This window comes from Ochotona princeps, chromosome 15, assembly GCF_030435755.1.
Source record: "Ochotona princeps isolate mOchPri1 chromosome 15, mOchPri1.hap1, whole genome shotgun sequence".
Lineage (NCBI taxonomy): Eukaryota > Metazoa > Chordata > Mammalia > Lagomorpha > Ochotonidae > Ochotona > Ochotona princeps.
The window spans coordinates 12,524,801-12,547,491 of NC_080846.1; the positions used below are offsets into that span (position 1 = coordinate 12,524,801).

The following is a 22,691-nucleotide window of genomic DNA, read 5'->3' on the forward strand; positions in this document are numbered from 1 at the left end:
GGAACTGTGATTCCCCCTGCTAACTTCCTGTTCTTCAGGATGGTTCTGGCTATTCGTGGTTTTTTGTGCTTCCAGATGAACTTTTGGATCATTGTTTCCAGTTCCATGAAGAATGTTTTGGGCAGTTTGATTGGAATTGCGTTGAATGTATATATCGCCTTTGGCAATATAGACATTTTAATGATATTGATTTTACCTATCCAGGAGCATGGGATGTTACTCCATCTTTTGAGGTCTTCTTCAATTTCTTTTTTAAGTGGTTTGTAGTTTTCCTCAAGTAGGTCTCCTACATTTTTGGTTAGGTTAATTCCCAGATACTTCATAGTTTTCTCTGTTATTTTGAATGGTATTTTGCTGCTTAGATCTTTTTCCAACTTGGGGTTGTTTGCATACACTATGGCTGTTGATTTCTGTTCATTAATTTTGTACCCTGCCACACTCCCAAACTCTCGTATAAGTTCTAGGAGTCTCTGTGTTGAGCCTCTTGGCTCTTCTATGTAAAGAATCATGTCATCTGCGTATAGTGAAAGTTTGACTTCTTCATTTCCAATTTGGATTCCTTTGATTTCTTTTTCTTGTCTTATGGCTTCAGCAAGTACCTCTAGGACTATGTTGAATAGCAGTGGAGAAAGTGGACATCCCTGTCTTGTTCCAGTTCTTAGTGGGAAGGGTTCCAGTTTTTCTCCATTCAGTATGATGCTGGCGTTGGGTTTTTCATATATTGCTTTGATTATGTTGTGGATTTTTCCATCTATGCCTACTTTAGTTAGGGTTTTTAGCAGGAAGTGGTGTTGGATTTTGTCAAAAGCTTTTTCAGCGTCTATTGATACTATCATGTGATTCTTGTTTTTCAGTTTTTGGATGTGGTGTATCACATTTATGGATTTCCTTATGTTGAACCATCCCTGCATTCCAGGGATGAATCCTACTTGATCCGGATGAATGATCTGTCGGATGATTTTTTGAATTCTATTGGCTAGGATTTTGTTGAGTATCTTAGCATCAATGTTCATCAGAGAGATAGGTCTGTAGTTTTCTTTCTCTGTAGGATCTCTGTCTGGTTTTGGGATTAAGGTAATGTTGGCTTCATAGAATGAGTTTGGAAGGGTCGCTTCCTTTTCTATTATATTGAAGAGTTTGTAGAGGATTGGGGTTAGTTCTGTTCGGAATGTTTTGTAGAATTCTGTAGTGAAGCCGTCTGGACCTGGGCTTTTCTTTGTTGGGAGTTCTTTAATCACTGATTCAATCTCTGCTTCAGTTATGGGCTTGTTCAGGTCGTTTGTTGCCTCTGGGCTAAGTTTTGGCAGGTTGTATAAATCTAAGAACTTTTCCATTTCTTGATGGTCATCTGATTTGTTGGAGTACAGTGCTTTGTAGTAATTTCTAATTATGTTCTTAATGGTTGCAATGTCTGTTGTTATGTTGCCTTTTTCATCTTTGATGCTGTTAATTCTTGCTTTCTCTTGTTTTTTCTTTGTCAGTCGGGCCAACGGGGTGTCTATTTTGTTTATCTTTTCAAAAAACCAGCTTTTTGATTCATTGATTTTGTGTATGGTTTTTTTTATTTCTATATGGTTGATTTCCTCCCTTGTTTTGATGATTTCTTGTTTCTTGTTGTGTGTGGGGCTCATCTGCTGTTGCTTCTCCAATTCCTGGAGGTGTGTGTTTAGTTCCTGTATTTGGCGCCTCGCTTGGGCCTTGACATGAGCTCCAATTGCGATGAATTTACCCCGTAGCACTGCTTTGGCTGTGTCCCACAAGTTTTGGAATGTTGTGTCAGAGTTTTCATTGGTTTCCATAAATTTTTTGATCTCATCTTTAATTTCTTCTCTGACCCATTGTTCGTTCAATAGCATATTGTTCAACCTCCAAGAATTTCTGTATTTCCTTGGGCATTTTGAATTGCTGATTTCCAGTTTCATTCCATGGTGGTCTGAGAGGGTACATTGTATGATTCCTATCTTTTTGAAGTTACTTAGATTTGCTTTGTGTCCTATCATGTGGTCGATCCTGGAGAAGGTGCCATGTACTGCTGAAAAAAATGTATAATCTGTGGCTTTAGGATAAAAAGTTCTATAAATGTCAACCAAGTCCAGTTGTTCTATTGTTTGTATTAGCTCTGTTGTTTCTTTGTTGAGTTTTTGTTTTGTTGATCTGTCTATTGTTGTTAGTGGGGTGTTAAGGTCACCCACTACTATTGTGTGCATATCTATGTCTCCCCTTAAGTCTGTAAGTAATTGCTTCACATAGCTAGGCGCATTGGGATTTGGTGCATATATGTTCACGATGGTAATTGCTTCCTGATGGATCAATCCTTTCACCAATATATAATGTCCTTCTCTGTCCTTTTTGATGTCTGTAAGCTTGAAGTCTACATCATCTGAAATTAGGACAGCTACCCCAGCCCTTTTTTCTCGTCCATTGGCGTGAAATATCTGTTTCCATCCCTTCACTTTAAATTTCTTAGAGGCTTTTCTGGTTAGATGTGTCTCTTGTAGGCAACAGATAGTTGGATCTTGTTTGATGATCCATTCCGTTAATCTGTGCCTTTTGATTGGTGAGTTCAGGCCATTTGTGTTAAGAGTCAATATTGAGATGCTGCGATTTTGCCCTGCCATACATATGTGTCTTTGTGGGTGTTGTTATCTGTGTAATTACCCCTCCTTGTGTGGGCTTTAGTGGGGAGATCTTCCTGTTTGCCATCTTTGCTTGTGGTTTGCCCCTGTTTTTTCCGTGTTTAGCACATTTCTAAGGAGATTTTGAAGAGTTGGTTTTGTGCTGGCATATTCTTCAAGTTTCTCTTTGCTATGGAAGTATCTGATTTCGTTCTCGAATATAAATGAGATCTTTGCTGGGTACATTAATCTTGGTTGACAGTTGTTCTGTTTCAGGATTTGGAAGATCTTTGTCCATTCTCTCCTTGCTTGTAGGGTCTCTTCAGAGAAGTCAGCAGTGATCCTGATTGGTTTTCCCCGGAATGTGATCTTTTCTCTGCTTCGTACTTGTCTTAGGATTCTTTCTTTGTCTTCGTTGGAGTGGAACTTGAGCACCATATGTCTGGGTGAAGATCGCTTTGGGTCATATCTGCTGGGAGTCCTCTGACCATCCTGGATTTGGGCTGGGTTCATGTTCCAAGTGTTTTGGAAGTTTTCCTGTATAATTTCGTTGAGCACCGTTTGCATTCCTGATTCTCTTTCTGCTCCTTCGGGCAGTCCCATAATTCTGATATTAGATTTTCTTAGGTTGTCTTTCATCTCCTGAATGGTCTTATTGGCTTTGTTCAGGCTTGTTTCTAGCTGTTTAATGAGCTGGGTGTGTTCATTTTGTGTGTCTTCGGTTTCAGAGATCCTCTCTTCTGCTGTATTTATTCTGTTAGTTAGGCTCTCAAGTTTGTGCTCTAAGTCAAGGATTTTGTTTTTGACTTGCTGTATTTCTGTGACTATGTGGTTCTTGAATTCCTTGAAGTCTTCCCAGTTCTTCTCATTGTCTCTGACAGCTTTTAACATTATTTTTTTAAATTCCTTGTCTGGTAGAGCTTCCATGTCTTCTTCTCGTATCTCCGAAATAGATATTGGCTTTTGGTCTTTTTTTGGTGAGGTACTGGCTCTCTCGTCTGGATCATTCCCTTTTCTGAAGTTTCTTCTCATTGCGTTATTGTTTCTTGTTGATTTCAGGGATGTATTCTCTGATTTGTTTATCTACAGTTTCTGGTCTTTGTGCAGTAGTTTGGAGTAGGTGTGAGTTCGCTGCTTCCTTTAGGTTTACTTTTGAAGGAGAATTTCTTTGAGTTCTATTGGAGATGTTTGGTGCGGGGGGATAGCTATATCAACCCCTGAATGTCTATAACCCTCTGTAGCTTGGTTTCTGTAAGGTCTGTTGGTTAGACCTTTCGTCCTGTGTGTGTTTTCAGGGGTAGGGCTTAGTAGCAGTATTTTGTAGCTTCAGGGCTCCTTGTCTGTAGTTTTGGGGTGGATTTGGAAGACCCCTAGCGCCCCTCAGGCCTGCAGTTGTGGAGCTGCCCAACCCTGGCCTGATGTGAAACTCAGATGCTGGTGTGCTGAGGGGTTTGCCCAGAGGGATTCCTCAGAGGACTGCTGTTGTTGTGCTGGGGCAGTTTTCCTAGGGGGATCCCTCAGAGGAACCGAAGCAGCATTCCCGCCGCAGGCGCGCACTGCTGGCGACCTCCTCTGTGGGGCCTCGGGGATTCAGCAGTGAGAAGCTGCAGGCGCGCACACCAGAAGTTGCTGTTGCACCGAGTGGTTTTACTGAGGCAGCTCCCTCAGAGGAACTGAAGCAGCACTCCCCGTTGCAGGCGCTCGCTGCTGGCGCCCGCCGCTGGTGCCCGCCTTTGTGAGGCCACAGGCATTCAGCAGTGAGAAGCTGTGCTGGCGCACACCAGAAGTTGTTGCTGCACCAAGGGGTTTTACCGAGGCAGATCCCTCAGAGGAACTGAAGCAGCACTCCCTGCCGCAAGTGCTCGCTGCTGGCGCCCGCTGCCGGTGCCCGCCTTTGTGAGGCCACAGGCATTCAGCAGTGAGAAGCTGTGCTGGCTTGCACCCCAGTTGCTGTTGTTGTGCTGGGGCAGTTTTCCTAGGGGGATCCCTCAGAGGACCCAAAGCAGCACTCCCTGCCGCAGGCGCGCACTGCTGGCGGCCTCCTCTGTGGGGCCTCAGGCATTCAGCAGTGAGAAGCTGCAGGCGCGCACACCAGAAGTTGCTGCTGCACCAAGGGGTTTTACCGAGGCAGATCCCTCAGAGGAACTGAAGCAGCACTCCCCGTTGCAGGCGCTCGCTGCTGGCGCCCGCCGCTGGTGCCCGCCTTTGTGAGGCCACGGGCTTTCAGCAGTGAGAGGCTGTGCTGGCGCACCCCAGAAGTTGTTGTACTATGTGGTCTGCCCAACGATGTCCAGTAGAGAGAGTTAAGCTGCGCAAGTCTCCTGCACCTTACCACTGGGGGACCTGTAGGAACTCTCCGCCCTGGCTCCCACACAAGTTGGAACGTTCAATTCTCGCACAGCCTCAGACTGGGAGAATTCTGGGGGACAGGGGGCACTGAACAGGGACAGTCTCAGTATAGTTCTCTCAGGGAGCGAAAAGCCCGAAAATAGTTTTTTTTTTTTCACCTCTGGCGCACTCCACCTCTCTGGGTTCCTGTGCGTCCCAGCGCCACAAAGTCGCCAAGCTAGGTGCCTCCAGGGGCCAGTGTTGCTGTCTCCAGCTGCCCTGGGTCCTCTGGGCTTCCCGCTGTTGCACCCCCTTCCCGGGATGACTCACCACGTTTTAACTGGGTCTTTGTGTTTCCTGCGTTCCTTCTCTGGATTTCTTCCGAACCATGTGTTTCTTCTTGGATGCTCGATGTCCAGGGAGCTTCTGGCACTCCTTCCTGTGGTTCCTCAGTCCGCAGATCTCTCTCCAGCCGCGCCCTGTCTCTCCTTCAGCGCCTCCCTTTCTATGCCCGTCCTCCCAGGTCGGCCATCTTCTCGTCAGATCAGCAGTACATCTTGATTCATTTCTCTGTTTAGTTTGATGCCACTACCATTTCCTCTTTGTTTTGCAAATCCTAAATATGCATATTTTTTTTTGGAAATACAGAAGTGTGGATTTGGATGACAAAAACCTCAACAGTGATAAAAAGATTGCCTGTAAGGACCAAATGTTTGGCTTAATTGGTGTGGATACCTTTGTCTCTGAGTACCTGGGTGTCACACTGGGTCTCATCCCAGTGGCCTCCTGATACCAAGCCTGGGGGCACAAGGGACATCTTAAGCAGTTAGGTCCTTGTCAACCACATGAGAGACCTGCACCTCGTTCCCATCTCACAGGTCGGCCCAGTTCTGTCTATTGTGGGTGTGTGGGCAGTGAGCTAGTGCATGGAAGGTCTCTGTCTCTCTGCCTCTTAAAGAAATGAAACAGGACTGCCCAAAGACAAACCCAAAGAGGGAAAATAAATGAATAAAACTAATTTTGGGTGAAGTCAAACATGAATAAATCTGTTACCATTGAAGCCTCACTATTTCTGAAATCCATTATTTTGCTCATTTGATTAAAAACTCCTTTTTGTTTCACTATTAAATTTTTTCTTTTTATTCTGTGAAGCATCTCAGTGAGAAAAGAAAAAATAAAGCGTTTTCTAGCTTTTGAAGCCTATTGAAGTCCAACAAAATGCTTGTTAATATAATTGACCAATAGTTTATTAAAACTTTCTAAATGAAATCTTAATTATTTTAGGCACTGATTGTTTAATGCAAAATTAGATTAGTAAGACTCCCACTAAGATTTTTAACAGCACCAAATCTCACGAGAGGTGGGTTGCGTAGGTTTGGTTATAGTCCGTCTTTACCCCTGTGATCTGTGCTTTCCCATGGGACAAAGAAAAATTTATCTTTTCAACAGTTCTTCTGCATTATCACTTGAGTTATTCCTTCTGAAGTATCATTTCTTCACCAGTACACTTCTCTAGGCTTAGTGATTTGAATCACTTTTCAAGTCTGTATAAGTTGCAAAAATAATATTAGCAGGAGTGGGCATTAGGTACAGCATTGAGCAAACCACTTTGGACACCCATAACTCATATGGAGAGCCACTTCAGATTTCAGCTTCTTGCTCATGGCCTCTCTGGAAAGCAGCGGTGAGGGTTCAAGTTTGTGCGTCATTGCCATTCTCACAGGAGACCCAGGTTGTGTTCCTGGCTCCCAACTTTGACCTGGTCCAGCCCTGGCCATTGCAGGTGGTTGGGACATAAACAGGGAGATAGACTCTCCCTTTCTCTCTCTCTCTCTTTCTTCCTTTTTAATAAATATGGATTTTTCTTTTTAGATTTTTTGTTAATATGAGAAAAATCCCTTCGATTTCATAGATCCCATTCTAAAAAGATAACCATGCTTTCCTTCTTCCTTCCCTCTGTCCCCTCTCCTTTTCTTTTCCCTTTAATTTTTGCAGTAACTTACTTTCAGTTTACTTTATAATCACAGGCCTAACGCACCACTAACCATAAAGTTCCACAAGTAAAAGCTAGGAAGACCACTGTTTCACAGGAATAATAGTGGTCAATTTACATAGTATTTATTGTGAGCCATGTACTGTTCAGGCTTCAAGCATGTTATATACGTGAACTCACTGAGTTCTCAAAACAACCCATTGAGATCGGTTTTGTTATCATTTCCCGAGAAAAGGCAATGACGTGGAAGTTAAGTGACTTGCGTAACACTACACAGCAGAAAAGAGTTTGATTCTAGAATCTATTCTCCTAGCCACTGTGTTTTATAGTAACTTTTGGAACAGGCGTTGTGGCCACTGCCTACAATGCTGCATCCTGTATGGATGCCTGTTTGAGCCCTGGAGGCTCCAGTTCTGATCCAGCTCCCTGCTAATTTACCTAGGAAAGCAGTGAAAGCGTGTTCAGATGCGAGGGCTCCTACATCCATGTGGGAGACCCACATGAAGCTCCTGGCTCCTGCCTTCAGCCTGGCCCACTCCCAGTCATTGATCTTTACATTTCTGGTTATACTTTTTGCCTCATTGGCGTGTTCATTCTATAGATTGTATGCCTGCTGGTCAACTAGGTTCCAGTCAATAGAAAAAATAAGTCAGGAGTATTCTGAAAGAGACAGCGCTATGGAAGCTTATTATTTTATTCTATATGAGAAGGAAGTTTTATAGTGGATAAAATGTTGCTTTGTGAAATTCACATAAGATACCATTTTAGCACAAGAGAATAGTGTTAGTTAAATAAGAAAACAGGGTATTTATGGAAAATCACCAGAAATTTTCTGGAACATTGGGCTCATGAAAATAGTGGTAGGTTAAAAAATTGTAGGCTGCAGCCCAAATATGAAGGACCTTGAAAAGCAAACATAAGAGTTTTATTTGTCCTAAAGAGTGGTGATTTTTCAACTTGTTTTTCCATTCCCAATAAACTACTGGCATATAGTTAGGCCCCTATCAAATGGTATAGTTATGGATTTTATTTTTATTATTATTCTAACTCAGATCCTATTCCCAGATGAGTTATGAAGGAAAGGAACTCAGCAATCAAGGATGTTTTCATAGGTTGCCTAATCTCATCCACATTCTCTTCTTGTTTCTCTGAATTTTAATCTACCAGCTGGAAAGTGAGGATCGCTTCATTCTTTCTATGTGACAGTTCTGCCTCTGTCTTGTAATTGTCTGTCTGTCAGCCTGGGTTGACAGAGAAGTAGGAAGAAAATGATAAAGGAGATACGAGAGGAGGATGTACTGTTCCAGGAGGGTGTTTTTTTCCCCTCTGCTGTAAAAATATCTAACTTCGAGAGTTGATTAATGTGGTTATCTTAAGGTAGAAAGTTGGAGCAGGTGAATTTTTGAGATTCCTTTGGAGAAGCCTTGTGATGTTTGTGATGCAGTGGTGTGATTATGCTACCATTGCTTGGTTTGCTGGGTCCTAACATCAAGATGCTTTCCTAAACCCTTTTTTGTTTCTGTGCTATGCATGGGCTCAATGCCAGGATCACACGCAAGGTGAGGTGATTGCTTCCTTGGAGGCCCAGTGCTGGTCCCTGTGTGAGAAGGCACTGGGAGAGGGAACTGGCTGCAGTCTTGCAAAGCCTCATGAAGACAAGGAGAAGCAGAGAAGCCGAGCTCCTTTCACCCCTTGTCCAGTGTTCGGTGCTCTGGATCCTGCTGAGACGCCGACCTCAGCTGGAGAAACTTTGTCATCATCTTAAAAAAGATTACAACATAGCTAACTGAAAGCACTCCATTGAAGAGCATAAAAATTCAGGAAATTGCCAGAATAAAGTTTTGGTTGATATGTGATCTCAGAGCATTCACTCCAAAATGCTGATTCCAATGATTCTATGATTTTAAATTATTTGCTATTTTTAGGAAGAAGTATTTAGCGCCATATTACTTCTTAAATTTTAAAGCTAGGTGTCCAAGGTTTAACCTAGCAGATGTCATCTAAATTTTTTTTGTATCAAGTAGGAATTTATGTTGAGGCAAAAAGTTCTTAAAGGTTTATGCATCTATTAAAAGGGAAACAGACACTGTCATTAGACTAGTGGTTAAAACATCCGTTAAACACCAGCTTCCCGCATGACGGTGCTTTTGTTCACTACCCAGCTATAACTCCTGATTCCAGTTTGCTCAACCATGATGGCTCAAGTAATTGGGTTCCTGTTCCACACCTGGGAGACTTGGATTAAATTCCCAGCTCAGCCCAGCCATAGCCACTGCAGGCATTTGGAAGGTGAGCCAGTGATAAGAGCTTTCTTTTTCTCTGCCTTCCAAAGGAAGGCAAGAGAGAAGGGAGGACAGAGGAAGGACAAGAGGAAAACATAATGAAAAGACCATCACTTAGTATCTGAAATACAGAGATAGGGAGTTGTAAGATGCCAGCCAACATGCCTATTTCACAGTTAGAGTGCCTGGGTTCAAGTCTTGATTGTGGTTTCCAGTTCTAGCTTCTGCTGATGCAGACACTAAAAGACATCAGATGGTGCTCAAGTGGCTGGCTCCTTGCCCCTCATGTGGGAAACCTGCATTGAATTCCTAGCTCCCGGCTCCAGCCTTGGCCAGCCCCAGCTGATGTGAACTCTTAGGGAATGAACCAGTAAATGGCAGATTTCAGCTTGTGTATGGAGGAGAGAGGATGTTTATTGATTGAATGAATTTAAAACAAGTCTTGTGGCTACTTGTGATTCTGGCAAAGTACATCTTGATTTTTGTTAGGAATGGGAGGATTTATTTTATTCTCAGTTCACCTCTGTTCTTTACTCAACCAAAGCCGCAGGAGAAATGATTAGGAATTGTCAGACTTTCACCTCTGATGCTGATTGTCCTTGCGGCTGAGTTTTCATTGGTGAAGACCTATTTTTCAAGTGAAAATCAACATAATTTCTCTCTCCCTTTCTTTCTCTGTTTCTCTCTCTCTCTCCCTCTCTTTCTTTCTCTGTTTCTCTCTCTCTCTCCCCCTCCCTCTCCCTCTCTTTCTTTCTCTGTTTCTCTCTCTCTCTCTCTCTTATTTGTTGAAACAACTTCTAGGACCATGTCTGTGCAAAAGTATTTGAGAGCCTGGACAGTAAACACTAAGTAACTGTGAGACAACCAAGAATAATTAGAAATATTTTAAAAAGAGTCTAGAATGCACCTCTTTACCAAGACCTCAGATGTTTTGGCTCTAACCAAAAAACATATCTCAATTATTCTTCAGTAGCTACCTTTTCCTCTAGCTTAGGCAAGTGGGTTAGGTTGGCCAAAAGAAAATCCAAAGCCATTCTGTCAACTGTTGATTGTTATCTGTAACTATTTAGGTAAAAGAAATTAAACTCTTCCTCCAGAGCGCAGGCTGTGTTGTGTGCTACATCTGGCAAAATGAAGGTCAGATTTTTGTTGACAACCTATATGTAACCAACTCCTGTTGGTGGGGTGGTGTCTTTATAAACCTCTTCTACCAGTTATTACTTTCTCAGAAAGGAATGTAAGTGCTATCTGGTCCGCCAAGGGTCCTAGGGAGATACATCCTTCAACTGACTCTGTAGAACAATTAGCCTTGCTTTGAAAAACCCCAATTCCTGTATAATAAGAAAGAACTAGGAGTTGAACAAAAGGTGTATCCAATAAAGACAGAAATGCCAAGGAGAATGTAAGAGAAGACTTTGTTCTAATGGTTTTGGGTGAAGCCATCTACTTTCAGCAATCATCTCTTGGAGAATCTTGAGTTAACAGATGTTGTGGATCACCTGCTTCCAGAAGTTCTCTGTAGACCTCCTGGTCTAGGTTCTGTGATGAGTGTTACTTCCTAGCTCTTCTAAGGATCACTCCCATTTTCCCAGAGGTTTATAGAGCATGGGATAAGCTGAAATTCATTTAGAGATTAAATTTCATTCATTACCTTGGCCTGACATAGTAGATATTTTTAAAGTAAACATTCAGTCTTATGTTACTCTTGGATTATTTTTTGGTATTTTATTATTAGCTGTGTTTTTTCATTTGACTTTTGATTTCGCTGAAAGCATTGACTGAGTCTTATTCCTCTGTGAATGTGCCAGCAATCTTATCATTGGAGCTTTTTCTATGCTAGATATAAATGTTTGTTAAATTAGATTCAAGATACTCTGAGTGTTCTTTGATTAACAGGGCAAACACTTGGTATAAATAACAGATCAATTGGAGAGTGGGGCGCAATTTGAAAACATTTATTTGAGAGGCAGAAAGAGATTCAGAGACAGAAGAATCTTCCATTTGCTGGTTCACTAGCCAAATGTCAGCAATGACTGCGCCTGGACCATGCCAAAGCTGAGAGCTAGAAACTAAAATCCAGGTCTGCCCTGCAAGAAAACAGAGCTGCAACTCCTCAAGTCTTTACCTGCTGCCTTCCAGGGTATATACTAGCAGGAAGCCAGACTTGAGAATGGAATCAGCATTCCAAATGAGGCACCCCAGTATGGGAAGCAGGGGGTTCAACTGGAATCTTTTTTTTTTTTTAAAGAAAGATTTATTGGAAAGTCAGATTTTTTTTAACATTTATTTTATTTTTATTACAAAGTCAGATATATTGAGAGGAGGAGAGATAGAGAGGAAGTGGAGCTGCCGGGATTAGAACCAGCGGCCATATGGATCAAGGTGAGGACCTCAGCCACTAGGCCACGCTGCCGAGCCCTCAACTGGAATCTTAATCATCACATCAGCCACCCACCCTGAAACTACATTTTTTTAAAAAGTAGAATTCCATGCTCAGTAAGTACAAATAAAATAGTCTGTAAATGATGACTTATATACTATAACAATATAGATGTTTTACGATCTTAGCCACTTAAATAGAATACTAAACTTAAAGCTATTTTTGAAAGTAAAGTTTCATGATGAAATCACACACAGAGGGTTATAGAGTGATCTGCAACTGTTCCCAACATTTTCAGAGTGATATTTTGATTTTCACAGACGTAATGCCAAACAAAAGAAGTCAGATGTAAAAATAAATTAAGTGCAGATATGGGCATAAAAATAAGGGGGAAAGATAAATAGAGTTTGATAAATCACTTTTTCTAACATAGTAACTTGAGATAAAGTGAATAACAGAAAATAGATTGTGGTCATCAGGCTCATTTTTCTCCCTGTTTCATAAACCACTGGTCTTAAAAACTTCACTTATAGAATATAAATAACGTTTATGTTGATGTAATTGTTAGACCATTTGTATTTACTTATTGTTATTAATCCTCTCAGCAGTCCTCTGACAGGCATATAATCTTCCCTAATATAGAGTGACAAAACTGAGAATCTGAAAACATAAAAATCTTGCTCAAAGTCATATATACAGTTAAGTGGTAAATAAGATGAATTTTGATTTGTATCACCGCAAAGCTTATGCTCTATCCACTCATGACACAATGAAAGGTGAGGGTTTGAAAACTTAGCCTGATTGTTGCTATTATTTGTTAACAGAAGGTGATTTGAGGAAGGTCCTTCCCTAGGATAGAGGTCTGCATACATTTTCAGTAACATTTTAGGCTCTGCAGCCCTTATGATCTATGTCGCAAGTACTCAGCTTTGCCATTGCATTGTAAAAGTAGCCCATGGCTATATGTAAATGGTGAGTGTAAAAGCTTTATCTATGGGCTTCATTAATAAGAAACTGTTTCATATAATGCTCACATCTCGCAAATAATATTCTTCCTATGTGTTTATGTGGAAAAAAAGAGTAAAAAGAAAGCAGAATCTTTCTTAGATTGTAACCATACAGTTTTGTCCTTTAAGAACTCATTTGGTGACTCCCAGGTGTGGGCTGTTACTGGGAAGGCTGCACACTGCTACCCAATAGACAAAGACAAAATCTCTAACCAAAACAATCTTAAAAACCAATATTAAGGTGTAACGTATATACAGTGGAGTATGCCCATGTAGAGTAGAACTCGATGAGTTTTGGCATGCATGTATACCCATCCAGCTCCCCCATCATCAACATACGGGGCACCATCTTCATTTCCAACAGCTTCTCTTGTGCTCCTTTGCAGTCTGTTTGCTTCCATCCCTGGCTCCAGGCAGCCACTGGTCTGTTCTTTGTCACTGTAAATTGTAGAGTTTCATACAAATAACTTTAAATATTTTACTCTTTGTTGACTCTCTTTTATGCAATATAATATATTTGAAACTGTACTAATTTGTTTCTTTTTTATTGTTGAGTTAGTATTCATTATAGGCATAAATTATAGTTGGTTTATCCTTATTCCTGCTAATGAAAATTTGGTTTATTTCCAGTTTGGGGCTGTTAGGCATGACATGTCTTTGTGCTCATCTATTTGATCATTTCTCTGAGAGTTCGAATTGTCCCACCTGCTTGACATCACTTCTGTTGTCACTGTTTTTACAAATGGAAGCCATTCCAGTGTTTGTACTGGAGATGGCATGGAGATCAAAATTTGCATTTTCCTGATAACTAATGGTAAATAAGTATCTTTTCTTCGCTTTATTGGCCATTCGTGTTTTATTTTGTCTATTTATGACTATTATTTTAAAAATGGGTTGACATGAATGAGTTGTAAGATTTCTTTATGTTTCCTGTTTAGGTTCTTTGTCAAATACATATATTGGAAATATTTTCTCCCAGCCCCATGGTTTCCCTTTTTATCTCTTTACTATGTATTTTGAGAACAAAGGTTTTAGTTTAAAAAATTATCTATTTATTTGAAAGGCAGAGTGACAGGAAGAGAGAGAGAGAGAGAGAGAAAGGGAGAGCCAGGAAAAGAGAGATCTGTTTGCTGGCTGCAGTGGCTCAGGACTGGGCCAGTCAGATGCCAGTGGTCTGAAACTCCATCCAGGGCTCCACAGGGATGGCACAGGGCCCACAGGCTTGCTCATCTTCCACTGCCTTCCCACGCACAGTAGCAAGTTGCCGGATTGGAAGTAAAGCAGTCAGAACTGTAACCTGTGCTCATCTGGCTGCGGGGGCTGCAGAAGGCAGCTCTAAAAGCTTCAATGAGGTTCACTTTATCAGTGTTTTAAAGAACCAGGTAGTGCTTTTTCCATCCTAAGTAATGTTTGCCTATCTCTTGACCGTGATGAGTTTCTCTTTTAAATTTTTTAGAAGTTTTCTACTCTTGTCTCTTATTTGTGTCTGACCATTTTGAGTTAATTTTTATGTGTGGAATGAGGTTAAGATTGAGGCTTGTGTTTCACAGTCCAGATATCCAGTTGTTCCAGCACCATTACTAGAAAGATGATCTTTTTTCCTGTCAAATTACCTTGGCATCCTTGGCAGAAATCAATCTAGTATATCTGTGTGTGGATCTATTCCTAGACTCTCTTCTGTTCCATTGATTTGTATGTCTTATGGCAACTGTTGTTTTCTTTTGACTATAGCATGTTCTGGATTTTTAGTTTCAACAAGAAATCATCTATGCTTCTTTACAAAGCAAAAATGCTCTTTTTTTATGTGTATCTGGGTCCACTGCTGAGTGTTTCTGTGTTCACAGATGTAGATAGACTGAATAACCAAATTGAATGTAGGCGTTTTTGCCACTGTAGTTCCTGAGAAATCAGAACTCCCTCCCCTCCCACCCCCTGCTTTTTGGCTTCTCTCAACATGGTGAGTAGCATGCTGGCATTTTAGCAGCAGTAATTATGTCTCCAGACCCTTATGTGATGTGCGTGTAAATCCTCTGAAAATCCAGGCTGATTATATCTTGGCTTTCACACTTGTCACTGCTCGTAGTCATTTCCCAAGACGTTAATTAGATTAATTAAACATTTTCCTTGCCTTTGTACATCAGACCCTGTTTTCTGCTTCTCTTGGCATTCTATCGCTAACCAGTGACTTTAGGTCCTTTGCCCATTGGGAGAGGATCTATTTTTTGTTTCATATTCCTTAATTATTTCTTGGCCTTTCCCCTTTATCCCTTCCCATTAAAATGAGTTCTTTTCAGGGTCTTGGTTGTTGTTGCTTTGTAAAAAAAAATTTCTTACGAGTTTCTTTTGAAGGTCAGAGTTACAGACAGAGAGGGACTGGATATGCAGAGAGAACTTTGATCCATTGGTCTACTTCCCAGGTGGCCAGAATAGCCAGGATAGACTGAAGCCAGGATCCTGGGGCTTCATGCAGGTCTCTCTCATGGGTAACAGGGGCCCATATACTTGGGACATCTTCCGCTGCTTTTCCCAGACCATTAGCAGGGAGCTGGATTGGAAATGGAGCAGCCAGGGCACAAGCCAGCTTCCATGTGGGATGCAGTGTCACAGGCAGTGGTTTTACCTACTATGCCACAATGCTGTCTCTAGTTTTTCTTTCATATGTCCAGACCACAGAGCTGGTTTGACATTGTCCTGAGATTAATGTAGCAACTTCTCGAAGCATGCAGAACCACAGCCAGTTGTGTTTCCTTCCTATTCCTTTGAGGAGCAGGTTTCTTTCTTTTCTGAAGGGTAACCCTCTTTAGGTTATATGAAAAACAAACAAAACAAACAAACAAACAAAAAAACCAGGAAAGTCTTTTCTAGTAGACTCCCTACGTCAGGCCACATGCGTTTGTGTCCTGTTTACCGTGTATGCCCTATGTTGCTGTCAGCACCGGCAGAAGATGCCGTGGTGCCTTGGAGACGGAGAAGAGACTGAGGTTCAGTGGGGCTGGCTCCCAGGGAGTCCTCCCACTGGAGCTCCTCGGAGACTTCTAGATGCTTCTGGCACTGAAGCCTGCCCTGCTCTTCTGCCTACCCCATGCATACCAGTTTGACCTCAGGATTTTTAACTTTTCTGCTATCTTAGTGATACGTTTAAAAAGAGAGCTTTCATATTTTACTGGACATTTTAGGTTATTACTACAGGTGAGTCCTTTGTAATGCTGCTAAAATTAGAAATTATAGTCGTTTCTTTTTTTTTTTCCCTCCATGGACTGCTGGTTAGCTTTTCGTATCTGCAGGTAGAAACACTGTTCTCTTCTGGCTGCCCTTTGTCTCTGCCCAACATAAATAACATGCCACGAGGGAAGATAGCGTGGATTTTGGAGTTAAACCCACCTCGTTTGGACTCTGCTACTCAGCAGTTAATGTAGCTGGGAAAATGGCTTCATATTTCTGCATCCGAATTGCTGCTCTGAAAACAGGAATAATAGTGCTCCCCACACCACTGGGGAAGGCAGAAGGGCATCAGACGGTAGTTTTTTCAGCCACACCACTCATTTTTCACTTCCCATACCTTACAAAAATAGTTCGGGCCAAAGAGAGGATGCCAAAGTAGACTTTGTTACTGTTGGCTGATAGTGTTAAATCAGTCTTAGCAGACATTTGAAGAGTAGATTTTAACAAGTATGTGTTCCAGCCTGGAGCCTGGATTGGTGGATTGGGGAAGCATATTTTTGTAGGGGTTATGAATTCAGCCTTTATGAAGTTAGGGGTTATAAAGCACTGTACTAATTTACTAATCTGGGGTTTACTTGTATCCTGTTTCTAAGCATTCCTCTCCTAAACAAATCACCTTTCTTCACTCAACACACACGACTGTTGTTGCCGGTCCAGGTATCAAGGGTGCCGATGCAGGGGAATGTTAACTCCAGCTCCCAAGAAGCAGCTGGGCTTGACAATCAATGTCATCCAAAGCAAATATAGATTCTAGTACTTTACATATTTATTTAAATCCTAAGAAGTACATTTAGAACATGCATAATTAGCTGGGGCTACAGAGTTGGTTTTTCAGAAAGCGTATTTACCTAGAGAAATTATGCATATTTCATAAAAAGCAAACACCAAGTAAAAAGAACAGTCTATCTCTGGCTTGATGTTTGATGTGCTTTTCCAGTGAAAAGAATGCATTCCTTCAGTAATCATCTAGCTTTAAATTAAAACATGGTGTCTTCAGAAGTATATAATGTTTATTATTAACAAACAGTATACATGGAGTTCTAAGGAAAACATATCTTTTTTAATGTGCAAAAGTTGAAGTTTGTAAATTGAAACGGTAAATTAAAATTTGCTTTTTAAGTCATGACACTAACTCTAAAGTGAAACTGTACAAGAAGGGAACTTGATTCTATGCATAGTTTGTAAATAAATACAATGAAATGGACAAAAATATGAGAGGGAGAGGGACAAACAGCAGGGTGAGCCCTGTGTAGTTGGTGAGAGCAGACTTCCTCTCTTATTTAGAGCTGGAGAACTGTGAAGACAAGCTCATTAATTCTGCAGCGGAACCAAAGTCCGAAGAGGTGACAGGTCACGTAGCTGACTAGTGTTAGAAACCAGAGTTTACACTTCTGTTTCACCAGCCTTTTAAATAAAGGTCATAAATTCTGAGACAATATGAAAACTGATATATGACCCTGATATTGCACAGTTACCACAAAATAGGAATAGGGGTTGGTTTAGCTCTTTATATATGTTATCTCTTTTTCATTTCTATAGCAACCTGTTGGGTTGATAATGATAACCTCCTGTTACTTGCCAATTTGAGAAAACCAAGGCTTAGAGGCTTTTTCACTGGCTAACACTAACATAGTTACCCAGCGGTAGAGCCATTTAATGAAAAGCATTTGTTTCTGGTTTATCATAAGAATTTTACAGGAAGCTCAGAATAGAGAGGACACGGTTATCCCCTCCCCATATTAGATCCTTAGAGGCTAACATTCAAGATGGCCATGTTGGAAAAGTTGCTTTCAAATGTTTTTGATTACAGCACTTAGTAAGAGATACAGTTGTACTGAAACACATGGCATAATTATTAAATATGTTAATTATAGATGAAACAAGTTTTATGAAATCATTTCATAATTTTTCATTGTTTTTTCCCATGAACTTTTGGCAATTCCACATATTTATGAATTTTGAGCTCTTTTTGCACCAAAATGTACTTTTAAAATTTCATTTTCCATGACCCTTTAGAAGTACCCATGTGTGCTGATACTTTCTTTTCTAGATTGTTCGGTTTTTTTAAAATTTATTTATTTGCTGAGATTTATTTATTTGAAAGTCAAAGTTACTGAGAGGGACATATACACACATACACATCACACACACACACGGAGATCAGTATTGTATCTACTGGTTCACTCCCCAGATGGACACAATGGCCAGGGCTGAGCCAAAGCCAGCAGGAAGGAGCTTCAGCTGAGTCTCCCATGTGGGTGGTAGGGATCCAAGTGCTTGGGCCGTTTTCTGCTGCTTTTTTCAGGCTACTGTGGGACATAATCTAGTGTCCATATGGGGTGCCAACACTTCAGGCAGAACTTCATATGCCACACCACACCCCTGGCCCTGGTATGCCTTTCCTCTTGAGCCCCCCTAAACAGAGACTCTTGCTGCTTGAATCAGTCTCTGTGTTGCTTCTGGGTTCTATTGCTAATGTGGTTCATTTTTCAAATGAGGAAATTTAAATTGAGAGTGGGGAGGAACTTGCCCAATGACAGTGCTGAGAATCAAATCCAGAGACTGGAAGCTTTGAAGTCCAAGATTCTAATATTACAGTGCTTCTTCTACACCCAAAAGATTGTTCTGATATGTATCCAAAATACTTTTGCCAGTGAAACACTAAGGGAAATTTAAACACACATGAGACAGGAGGACTTAAGTACAACCTCTCCCTGACCAACACTGAAAGCTAACCCAGGTTTGCTCTTGTGGAGTGTTTACCTCCCAGGGTTTGGAGAAGCTGTTCTCCATGGGAAAGGTATCAGAGTTGAGACAGCAGCGGGCAGGGACTTGGCCCTAGAAAAATGCTTCTCCCCCTTCAGCTGCATGACCAAACAGTGAGACAAGACTGGCTCTGATCCTGGGCCCAGAAGCAATTTCATCCTGCAGAAACCAAGAGTTCCCAGAACCCAGGGAGCCACAACTGGCAGGCACAGCGATGCTGTTCAAGTCTAGTAATACGGAGTGGACACCTAGTAAAGATGCTTTGTCCCACACTGGAGTGCCTGGGTTGTGTTCCCAGCGCTGGCTCCCGACTCCAGCTTCCTGCTGATGTAAGACCTGGGAGGCAACAGCTCAAGCAGCCGGGTCCCTGTCACCAACCTGGGAAACCTGGGTTGAGTTCCTGACTCTGAGCTTTGGCTCCAGTTTAGTCCCAGCCATTCCTTGCATTTGGAGAGCTGGGATCTCCTAACAGCACACATTTACTGCAAGTTTAATACATGTCAGGCACTTTGTTGTTTTGTCTATTAGGTAATCTTCGCAGCATTTTCATGAGGTGTATACTATTACTATTCCTAATGTTCATCTGGAGAAATAGGATCAGAAAGGTTAAGTGACTTGGCTGTAGCCAGCTAATAGGTGATAGAAAAAGAACTCTTAGCCACTATCCCGTACTTGTCAACCTGTCCAAAACTAGTGAACATTAATGTACACAATCCCAAGTTCATTTCATTGTTTCAGGAATTTGAAAACTAGAGAAACCTTTTTTATGATTTAATGTTTTATCAATATAAAGAGAGCAAATTTTATATATTTCATAGATCTAATTCTAAGAAAATAACCATACTTCCCTCTCGTCCTTCCTCCCCCAATATTCTCAACTTCCTTCTTTTTCCCTCCTTTAATTTTTGCAAAAATGTAATTTCAATTTGCTACATAACCACAGGTTTACTATAAATGTATGAAAACATCTGTTCTTTAAATTCAAAGCCCTGCAAGGTTTTACGTGTATTATTCTAAAAGTATTTTGGTTCTGTATTATCTGTTGCTATATCTGTATTATAATACAGAACATAAATGTGAAGCATGATGTAACAACAGTTTGTCAGGAAACTGTGCAATGCTATTAAAACAGAAGGATTATTGTGATTTTGGGGGACCTAGAGTAGAAGATGTATTTGAAAATTTGAAGAAAAAATTTAAGAACTACAAACATACATGCTATTTTTTTCTCTTAAAATGAAAATGCTCCTATTAATTAGTATTTTTTTTTTTGAGCATGGCTCTTGATTTAGATATGTACTGTTTCTTCCAGGAGTCAATGGTTTGGCCCATGGCCATGTTTTTAATATTTTTTGAAGTTTTTATTATATAAGGAAGGAGAGACTGCTCCCATCCACTGTTGGCTCGCCCGATGCCTGCAGTGGCTTGACTGGGCTGGACCCACTGCAGCAGCGCAGGGCTCAGTCCAAGGCTCCCACACGTGCGGCAGGAACTCGGCTGTCTGAGCCATCATCTGCTGCCTCCTGCAGGGGACATTAGCAGGAAGTTGGGATCGAAAGCAGAGCCAGCACTCAAATCCAGGCACTCCAGCAGGAAGGTGGACATCCCAGCTGGCGTCCTAACTGCTAGGCCAAATATCCGTGCTGCTTGAGACCCCGTTTGATGGACAAGCAGTGTCCGTGTGACAGAAGTAATCTCTGACATTCTCTTCTAGGTATTCACCTTGCTGTGGATCGCCGACTGGATGGTCCACCACTTCTGGAGGAAAGGAAAGGACCCTGATAGCTTCTCTATCCCTTATCTAACAGCGCTGGGGGATCTGCTTGGGACAGCCTTGTTGGCCTTAAGTTTTCATTTTCTTTGGCTTATTGGAGATCGAGATGGAGATGTTGGAGACTAATAAATCCTACAAACGGCTCTCAGATTACTAAGGAGGAAAACACAAAACAACCACTCTGGCTCTTTTTCAAACCTCTTAATCAGTAACTTAATTTCTGCCAGGGTGGTCTTCAGTTGGCCCTGAGATTCAATTAAATGGCCTTAAAGAATTTGTGTTAAAAACAGACTGAATAGTATTTGTGCTGCTTTTGGTAGAATAGATGATCATTTGACATAGATATAAAAACAAGCTCCAACTTTGAAATTAAATAGGAAAGATTTAGAATGCTGACAATGAATAATTTTGAAACCACATATGTAGCAGAAATAGATTTGATTATTGTTGAATTGACAATGCAAGTTTAAAGGAACTATCTCTGAGTGACTCACAGATGTATGCTACTGTAAATACCAGACAAGATTTCTGGTATTTTTAATTATGCCTACTTCTGCACTCCCTGAGAATAAATTCACCATTATTCCTAAACTGATCTAAATAATCCTGATGAGCACAAGATGAACTCACTTTTACCTGTGTCTAACATTACCCTGTGCCAATGCTAACTTAATTTCAACTCTGCAAAGTTCTTGGTAGGCTACCCTTTACTTAAACATAAAACGATCTTGAAATAGCTTAAATGAAATCAGTGAACCACTTTTTAATTATTGATTTATTGAAGAAAGTGGATATTTTTCAAACAACTTGATAGTCAAAAGCAGAAGATATCCTGAGAAGCGTTTGTAGAGACAAGATGACTTGAGGAATTATATGTGTTTTGATACAAATCTAAGTCTTGGATGTTTGACAGTAAAGATGGTAACACATCACTGTTGGAACATCAGCATTATAGAGTGATTCTTAAACACATGTCCTTGGTATGCTGTTATCTTTGGGCATGAAAATTTTACCACCAACCAAAACTTAGCATTTGTTACCTACTTTATACTTAACAGTTTCTTCTTCTTTTAAAAAAAATGGACTATTTAAAATAATCAAGTTATATGATTTAGAATGAGCAAGTGATTCATATGCCTTTTTTATATGCCCTTTTTAAGGAATCCTGCTATTTACCCTTTTCAAAGAGAAGTTGGTGAGTTCCCTCACTTATTATTCACATGTACACCTATCTGTTTGCACAGGCTTATCTCCACATGGGACCCTAGCATATACCCTGCTCTACTTCTCTGTTATTTTTCTAAAACTCTGGCTCAATGTGCTAAATATCCAGTCCCTTAGTTATTCAATAGATGAGCATTTCCACATCACATGTAGCTCATTACTTAAAATGCAGTGCAATCTCTAAAAGACCTTTAGATATTTAATAATTTAAACTGACAAGGAAATAATAAAAACATGCGCATTAACTTTGGTCACTATGGTTCTAGCTGTGAATTGGTGTTATTATATAAATGGTGGGTTGTAACATATTGGGAAAGTATTAAGCTCTTTAAATGGGCTGTGGTTTAGAGTTTTATATATATTTGCTTACTTTGCAACTTTAATTATTCCATTACTCTGCCTGATAATTAAGCTTTTAAGGCAGAGAACTGAACTAATTATACAATTTCTCCTTTGGAGAGTTATAATGTCATATAGTAAACATTCTTATAAAAGAAAGAATGGTTAAATTTCAGTTGATGACTATTTAGTTGCAAAAATTTTTTATATTTTTAAATCCATGAATGAGATCTTTGATTTTACTATAAAGCACTTGTAGGTTGTTTACGTTTGATCTGTATGATTCACAATCATCTACATTTTTTTCAGTGATTTCTGTTATGATTTGTTTTAACATAAAACAAAGGCAGAGCAAGTTACATCATTAAAGCGTTAAGCAACAATTGGTGCAGTACATACACGTCCAATGCATTGCATCACTTATCACTCAGACAGCCTAGTATTCTTGTATGTATTTCATAGTGCATAAAACTGACATTCAGAGAAGTTATATTTCCAAAATGCATAGCTGCAATGTCACCAACTTGTGACATCCTTGGAGTCCAGTCTTCTAGGCTAGACTTCTTGTATTATACACCTAGATCCTCTGAGTTCACTGAGGGGAAACCAACTGAAGAAACAAGTTTTCTAAAGGAGTACCACTGTATCTTTTAGATTTCACATAGAGAAATCTCCCTTGAATATGTCTTCATAGCAAGGATAGCCAACTGTCAAGTATTGTGTTCCTAGGAGCTAGGAAAACAAAGGAATATTATTTTATT

The 22,691-nt window shown here is 40.6% G+C and overlaps 1 protein-coding gene across 6 annotated transcripts in view; it reads left to right on the forward strand.

Moving 5' to 3' along the window:
• SLC41A2 (solute carrier family 41 member 2) overlaps positions 1 to 20,658 on the forward strand; it is a 116,532-nt gene extending 95,874 nt beyond the window's left edge. For 4 of the 6 annotated variants that reach the window (XM_058673444.1, XM_058673442.1, XM_058673445.1 and 1 more), the window contains exon 11: positions 20,308 to 20,658. In XM_058673444.1, coding sequence (XP_058529427.1) covers positions 20,308 to 20,493 — 186 coding nt within the window. In that variant the 3' untranslated portion in view covers positions 20,494 to 20,658. Of the gene's footprint in view, positions 1 to 11,114; positions 11,440 to 20,307 lie in introns of those variants that run through there. The other 2 variants (XM_058673446.1, XM_058673447.1) reach the window with 2 other exon arrangements.
• The last annotated feature ends 2,033 nt before the right edge of the window (positions 20,659 to 22,691 follow it).